The sequence below is a fragment of the Etheostoma spectabile genome, chromosome 13, assembly GCF_008692095.1.
Source record: "Etheostoma spectabile isolate EspeVRDwgs_2016 chromosome 13, UIUC_Espe_1.0, whole genome shotgun sequence".
In the NCBI taxonomy this organism is placed as follows: Eukaryota; Metazoa; Chordata; class Actinopteri; order Perciformes; family Percidae; genus Etheostoma; species Etheostoma spectabile.
In genome coordinates this window covers 11436712-11444813 of record NC_045745.1, presented here as the reverse complement: position 1 = coordinate 11444813, position 8102 = coordinate 11436712, and the positions used below count along the sequence as shown (strand labels likewise).

The 8102-nt window shown below is 44.1% G+C and overlaps 1 protein-coding gene and 1 long non-coding RNA gene across 3 annotated transcripts in view; one reads left to right on the top strand and one right to left on the bottom strand.

The window, feature by feature from the left end:
- zbtb16a (zinc finger and BTB domain containing 16a) overlaps nt 1-8102 on the top strand; it is a 152096-nt gene that overhangs the window by 136951 nt on the left and 7043 nt on the right. For both annotated transcript variants that reach the window (XM_032533187.1, XM_032533188.1), the window contains exon 6: nt 5616-5786. In XM_032533187.1, the coding sequence (XP_032389078.1) occupies nt 5616-5786 (171 nt within the window). The remainder of the gene's footprint in view (nt 1-5615; nt 5787-8102) is intronic.
- The window catches only part of LOC116700213 (uncharacterized), a 16756-nt gene continuing 16056 nt past the window's right edge, over nt 7403-8102 (bottom strand). The window contains exon 3 of the long non-coding RNA XR_004334599.1: nt 7403-7415. This is a non-coding gene — a long non-coding RNA (uncharacterized LOC116700213). The remainder of the gene's footprint in view (nt 7416-8102) is intronic.

Sequence of the window (8102 nt, the reverse complement as noted above, 5' to 3'; positions counted from 1 at the left end):
TTTTTTTTTGTCACCTCTTGGGCTCCATACTAGGCGGCCATTGTAGCATTAAAAATAAATGGGTGGGGGGGAAACGCCAGAGCTGAAACATTGATCCGTAATAATGATACTACAAGGTCAGAGTATGTACAGTAGTCTTTAGCACACAAACAAATAGACACACAAGCGAACACACGCAAAATGTCACAGGTACCCGCAGATATTTGCCCCAGGAAATTGTCGTCAATTTTGGCAAGCATTCCCTGCAATTAACAAGATCTCAATTCCCAGCATTCAACCCTAATTTTATGTGGCAGCTCCTCTACTATAGAAAGCTTTCTAGCTCAGTTCTTGGTTAAATCACCATTCTGTTGCATCAAATGACAACAGGATGCAGCAAAAAGCACTTTTATGGACATTCATTATGTGTGCTTCATTTTACCTGTCTGCTGGCTTATCTTTTAAAAGCAGCCTCGCTGGTGCAGGCTCTGACACTGGATCACCATTTAGGACAAGAAAAAACGGAGGGGGGGGGGGGGGGGCAGATTTAATGGTGTTTATTTCAGTATCTAAATCATTCCATCTTGCCTGGTCTCCCTCACTGCACGTCTTTCTTCTCATTTTCCTCCCTCCACCTGCCATTTCATCACCCTCTTTTCACATGACATGAGATTACACAGCACCATGTTGCCTCTTTATTTTGTTTATATGCCCTTATTGCATGTATGTACACTACAGTATAGGTCCAAGCACTCACACATAAACACACAATGTGCGCTTATAACAGTGGCAGTCATGGCAGCTGTGCTATTCCCCTTTCCTTAACACCCCACACGCAGACAAACACACTCTCTTTACAGACCAGGCCTTCATTAATATTCCGTTGTTGTGCACTGTCTGTGTGTAAGTGTCTGTGTGTGTGTGTTTTTTTTTTTAAACTCCGAGCCAATTTGCTGTCTGCTGTGGCGTGGTGTTTTGTGTTCGCAGCTGTATTTGATAGTGCTACAGCCAGAGAGGAAGAGACAGAGAGAGGACTGAATTGAATGTGGAGAGAGAGAGAGAATGAGCCAGTTCTGATCCTGGCAGTGATGGAGCCCGGTGATTTACAGCCTCTTACCGTATATAATGAACACGCCCCGGGTGCCCATGGGCACAGGCTCCTCAGCAGGCCTTGGGTGTCAAAGGAGCCGATGTGGGGGGGGGGGGGGGGGGGGGGGGGGGGGGGCGTGTAGTGTAGAGGTGGTGGTGGTTGGGAGGGGTCAGGAAACGCAGGTGGTGATGCTCGGGGGCACCCAAGGGTCCACTCACCATGCTGTGGTTCCACCTCACTGTGCTGAGTCCTCATCTGCGCCCTCCCTGCCATGTGGCCACAGCAGAGGGGAAGAAGACAGAGATAGGGGGGAAGGAAGGAAGGAAGAAAAGGTATGAGAGGAGGAAAGAAAGAGAGCGAGAGATTAGGTGATAGTGGCAGGTTTGGGATGGACAGAGGACATGTCCCCATTATTCGCCAGCCCCGTTGAGAATATTCTGACAAAATGAAGTCCCGTCTGGCCCTTTAAATTCTCTCACAATGTGATTATAGAATTGTGTCTGATTTATTTAAAGCTCTGCGGTGCAGCTTTGCACTTTGGCGTCCCCGAGTGGCTACAGGCGATAACGTGCATGATATGTATCCCGGGTACAAGCAGGATGCTGGAGCCTCAACAGCAAGCACTCGGTATTTTATACCAATCTGTTCTTTTATGGCTCGGCTGATACCAGACATGCTTTTTTTTTTTTTTACTGTGTGGATGTACAGTATGTTTTCCCAGTAAGTGTTCTAATGCATAAACACTGGTATATTATTTTAAGAAAACACAAACCTTATATTGAAATGAGAAAGACAGTGAGCTTTTTTTCCTACATGTTCCAGATTTTTGAAGGTGTTCGCTAACAGCAACAGGACATTAAGCGTAAATAACCCTCCATAGGTCTTCTCTGGGTGTTAGCATCCCACTCGCTGGTCTGATCGGAGGCCCTAATTAAAGGCAGGTGAATCTGAGCTCAATTATTATTCCTGTAGCGTCGTGCGAGCCCACCGAGCTCCGTGATGGATTGTGATCTCTGCTGTGGTTGAAACGCTAGAAAGAGCACAATGTCTTACAGCGGGAGCCACTGATAACTTCACGCAGACAAATAAAGACTGTCACTTTTATTGATTTTTACCCAGCCCCCACCGCCGCCGCCATATACACCCACATCCCCTGCTCCATCCCTGTCTCAGTCCCCCCCCCCAACCTCACCTCCATCCCCATCAAAGCTTCCATTTAATGAGAAGGTGTCTAACATCACAAGGCAGAGGAAACGTTTCTTCCATGAAAGTACAGCACGCCCCAGAATGTGATCAGCATTTAAGAGGTGTCCATCTCTCATCCCTCTTCCATCCCTCTGTCTCTCAACACATACATACTGTATATACTGACATAAAATCTTAAGTAAAATATGCAGGACAGAAGTGAAATTGTCTCTTAACAGCGGGGCAGCGGCGGCAACACGTAACGAGAAAAGCAATTTATTCCGTGGCACGTTGCTGCTCGGACAGGCAGATAATGAAAGGCATAGGTCATCGATGGTGACTTAAACCTGCAGCGGTGGAGTGAAATACATTAATAAATATCCACAACATTATGTGCAACCCGGGGGATGGGGGGGGGAGTAACTGACGCAAGAAGCAGCTCCTCATCAAACACAGGAATACAATTAGTCTTTGTACTGGTGGTGAGAGCCTCCTGCAAATCCTAATATCCCTGATCATTGACACCTGAATATGCATTCTAGGGGACCTGCACTCTGGCAGCCTAAGGAGAAGAATGGGATGCCTGTTGGGGACACACATACTGTACATCCCCCAGCCAGCCAGCCTGGTGTCTGAAATAAGTCTAATGTTTAAGAATGGAAATGGGTTGCTCTGTAAATAACAAGTGAGAATGCACTTACCCATGTGTGAAAGCATTAGACAGAGGAGCCCTGAATAGAAGCAGATGCTATGCTTACAATGAGGTAATACATTGAAAGCCAAATAGAGATAAGGTTGTCTACAACTTCTTTGCAGTTCTTTTTATCCAACCACAACCAAAATGGTTTGATAAAATACTGAAGATATACATCTACTCTATGCTAAATGAAATGTGGCCTGTTCTCAAACTGATAAAACTGATGTCAAATACACAAACAATATTCTTACTCCATGTCTGTTGGATGCCATGTGCTGAATAGCATTGCTTACTGTATGAATGAATAAAAAATACCACCAAATCAAGCAAGACATTACAGGTGAATAGGGTAAAAAAAAACGTAAATAGATAGCACTATGAAACTCCCTATTTACAATGTTTGCATTGTTTTTTGTAAGTAAGTTTTCTAAAATGTTAAGTATGAAAGTTAAAGTAAGGCCTTATTATGTTAAATATGCACTATTTTGTATATATTCCCAAAACAGAAATTTGAGCATTTTATAAAGCCAGGTTCAAAATTGTTTCATTTAGTTGACATGTTGGAGTCTACTTTATCACTCCATAAATCAGAAAATACTGTCAACAGCCATAAATCAATCAATTTTCGTCATGTTTTTACAGATAAAATGTAAATCTGGTTATTAAACGATAAATGAGCAAACCCCAAATAGACAAAGCGTAGACAAATAAACACCTAAATGTTTTACTTTTCATTAGTCTGAATGGAAGCAAAATAGCCCAAAATTTCAAAATGAGAAAATATGTTTGCCTGCGGTGTCTGGCCTTTACAAGAAGTTCCAGTTAAAACTCCAAAAGCATTCATAACAGGTTCAGCGCGTCAACCCGCAACACTACACCAGTTCACGCCAAATGAAGTGCTTCTCTTTGTTGTCCATTTGATCTGCAAAATATGAACGTTTTAAATGCAGCATCTGAACTCTGCAGCTGTAATCGTTTCGATCAGAGAGATGGCTGACAGCTCTCTCCCACTTCTTCCAAAGTGAACCGAGATTTTCATTTAGAGCAATATGGTTATCCCAATCATGTACCTGATACAACCCAGCGCATCCTTTTCTGACTCCTCCTGTTTGCCTTACATATAATATTCAAACCCACACAGGTCGAGGACTGCTTTCATTAAGGAACTATCTGCCAAGAGGAAGTGGAAAATTGCGTTAAAGGCAAGGCAAGTTTATCTGTACAGCAACTACAACAACAAGGCAATTCAAAATGCTTTACATGAGATAAGAAATGTAAAAGAAACTGCAAAAGACAAGCATAAATAGGGTTTCAGTCAAATAGAATAAGACAAAGTAGGTTAAAAACATGTATATTCATGTATATAGATACATCCATTAATCTATTGTGAGACTGGTATGGGCAGGTCAATAACACCTCTCGTGGCCAGTAAACAGCAATGACAGGCTACAATTATTTTACTCAAAGCAAAACAGCCGTGCAGGTGGTTGGTGGAGGAGACAAAGGATGGGCTGCGTTGTCTGCTGGTATAAAGCCGCTAAGTGGGAATCCATTCGAGCAGAAACACCTATTGTTCTGGCCGTGTGCCTAAACCCACCAAAATAATCAGACAAACATTCAGTAATGATGCTCAATTTAAGTATTACAGCTACAATGCATGCTATCTATAGGATGTGTACATTTTTTCTGGTTGGTGTGGAGCATCCAACCATGCACAATGCTTGTGAGAGCCAACCAAACAGATATGTTAAAGTGCTCAAATTATGCTTTTTGGCTTTTTCCCTTTCCTTTATTGTGTTATTTATCTTTTTTGTGCACGTTATAGGAAGTGAAAAAGCGCTAAGTCCACCCCAAAGGGACTTACTCTCCAACAGAAAACACTGTTCACAAACCGCTCCAAACAGCTCTATTGTAGTCCCCGCTTAACTTCTCTGACAAACTTTGGTACACACGTTATAACGCTCGTCTAGCTGCTTGCGCGGCGCGCCCTCATACTCTGCGTCTGACTGGCTAGTAGTCCTTACTTAGGTACTGAGCATGTGCGACTTCCAATAAAGATGGAACAGAAGTGAGATGTCTCACTCTGTGACTGAAACAGAGAGCTCAACACACAGGGTGAAAAGAGGAGCTGCAGCAATGTGCAGTACAACAGAAATTAAACCACGTAAACATATTCTGGTATAACCTCTAAATACAGTTATGAACGTGAAAATGAGCATAATATGAGCACTTTAAAAATCTTAGTCTTTCACAAAATTAGTATCTCAGTAACAGCGTCTGTGTCCAAACCGGCAGTGATAGATGCCGCCCACAAAGAGCCTGGGTCTGTCTGAGGTTTCTGCCTAAAAGGACGTTTTTCCTCGCCACTGTTGATCCAAGTGCTTGCTCGTGGGAGAAGTGCTGGGTCAGTGTACACTATAGAGTGTGGCCTAGACGTACTCTATCTGTAAAGTGCCTTGAGATAACTCTTGGTATGATTTGATATTATAAATAAAATTGAATTGAAATTGAAACTTCTAACAATATTCAGATGAATTTGTGCACAGCCTAATTCTGCCCTTCAGTCTGTATTTTCACAGGAGCTCAAGTGTTGTACTTGAGTTATCACAACACAATCTTGTCTGCAGATGAAGTCAACTTTGTTTGTGTTTCTCTACATTACAGCTGGAGACCATCCATATGAGTGTGAGTTCTGCGGGAGCTGCTTCCGAGATGAGAGCACGCTGAAGGGCCACAAGCGCATCCACACCGGGGAGAAGCCCTATGAATGTAACGGCTGTGGGAAGAAGTTCAGCCTCAAGCACCAGCTGGAAACCCACTACCGTGTGCACACAGGTACTGCGATTAAAATAAGTCCAGCCGGCCGACCAAGAAGCTGTTTGAAAAGTAAAAAAGTAAAAAAAAAAAAATTATATAATCAAAGGATTGGGGAATTGTTTGTGGTCTAACGAGAAGCTATGTGCTGGAACTATATCTCGAGCTGGAGCACAGGTTGCCAGATACGGTCTGTGAGCAGAGGTTTTAGCTTTCGATCTCTGGGATGGTACCAAACCTGGCAACCTCAGTGTGACAAAAACAAAGCTGCAGCTTTTGTTTGCATAGACCGTTTCACAGTTTAACTTGCTCTAAAACAACAATCTCTCTTTTTTTTACACATCGAACAACCACAATACAATGGGTTAACTGGCGTGCTTTACAGGGGCTGGTAGTTGTCGGGTTGAGCCGGACTAGCTTTGTCCCATCTGCTTACTTTCTTTATGCTAAGCTAACAGTTTCAGCTTCGTACACTGCACACAGACGTGAGACTGAAATTCATCTCATCTCATCCTCTTAAAGAAGAGAATGAGCATTTACTCAAATGTTAAACTCTCTCTGGGCTAAACATGTTTTGGCCCTTATATACAGATATTATATGTTGGGATTTTTAACTCTCAAATATCAATATTGTTAAACACCTAAAAATACAATATGTACAGCAATGTGGCACTAGACGTGTTAATGCAGCTTTTGGTGTCTGTTAAAGGACTCTGTTGCAAGAAATCCAAGTGACAAAGCACAGACCAGACCAGATGAATATCTTTGTTGCTGTGATACAGTAGATGAATGTCTCAGAAGACGTTGTATTGATCCCAGTATATTTAGAGCCCCATAAAGATGTTGACACAGTGATAAGCTGGGTACCCTGGAGAATGAGTGTGCGCTACGTGGCAGACTGAGTAAGGATATCGCGAGCGCTCACCAGGATGGCACACAGCCAGGGCGTTATGCTTCCTCGCCATCTCTTTTTCTCTAACACACACATGCGGCGGCAGCAGCAGCACCCTCCCATCTTCCATTCAATAAGCCAGCTGTTAAGCCACACTATCAAGGCAGCCTGTCCAATAATTGGCTCCCCCCCTGTCCACCCATTCCCCTTTTGTGTGGGGGAGGGGGCTTTGCGTTAAGCCGGAGAGCAACAGCAGATAACAAGAACAAGTGACAAGCTCCCAGTCAAAGGCCACCTCGTACAAAAGGGAGCTGCTTGATGAATCATCGACATTGGCAATCCACCCCACCCCCTCCCCCCTTCTCTCCACACATCCCAAATGCCAATGGCGGATCAATACCTGGGCCCCATTTGCAATTCATTATTAGCTAGTTATTTGAGGCGACCCTGTTTACAGTCTGGTTATCAATATCAACATAATGCAGGTGTCCACACTGCTGCAGAGCAACACACGACAACCTGCAACATCGTATTTATGCTTATTGGCTGAATGGTGCCGCAACCCAGCCGCCAACGCAGGGCAAGGTTAACCAGGGCTTCGAAACGGACAGGGCGAGCGAGCCGCAGAGGCACGAGGCCGCCCGTTTTGCCAGCACACATGTGCGAGGCTCTTGCTGAAAGGTGACAGCGAGCGCCAGGCTAGATCACATCCGACAGCTCATTTCAAATGCCATTGGTAAAGGTCAGCATTTACATGTCTAATTTGCGTCAGCCGGCTTGAGCGCTGGTGGATTATACCCTGCCATCACTCAAATCATTAGCACATTTAGGATGGCTGCTGTGGCTGAATTGAAATGTGCTTCTTGAATATTAGCAGCCCCCACAGCAAGAGAGCAGCGCCACACTTTGATTTATGACACCTTCAGGAGTTCTCCATGGGAGGGGCTGTATTTTGTGTAATGTACTACACTGATTACATGTGGCTTAGAATAGAAATAGCAGACATTTAAACACCACATATTCCTGGGATTTTAGCCCATTTGGATCGTATCTTGGTTTGTTCCTAGTTAGTGTGAGTTTTCTCACACTCAGAGGATACCTCTGGTTTATTATGACTCCGTTCTTACTCTCACTGGGTTGACGATCGTTGCTACCAATGGGTGAGAACTTGGAGCACGTGACTTTGCTAACAGTCAAACAGGGCAAGAAACACTCTGAGAAACTTGAGCCTTTTCTGAACCATCTTCGGTGGATGGAGCTCTAGTCTCGCATTGCCAGACCTTATTCCACAGCGCTGTGGACTAAGGTCTGGCTCCTCCACACATACACTCCTGGATAGGAGAAAAAACACTGGGTTGTTTGCATTTCTTCAGACAAATCACAATCGTCTTTTGAGGAGGAGAGAGGGGGGTCAAGGTGCAGGCTGGGGGTGTGGCCTTGACCAA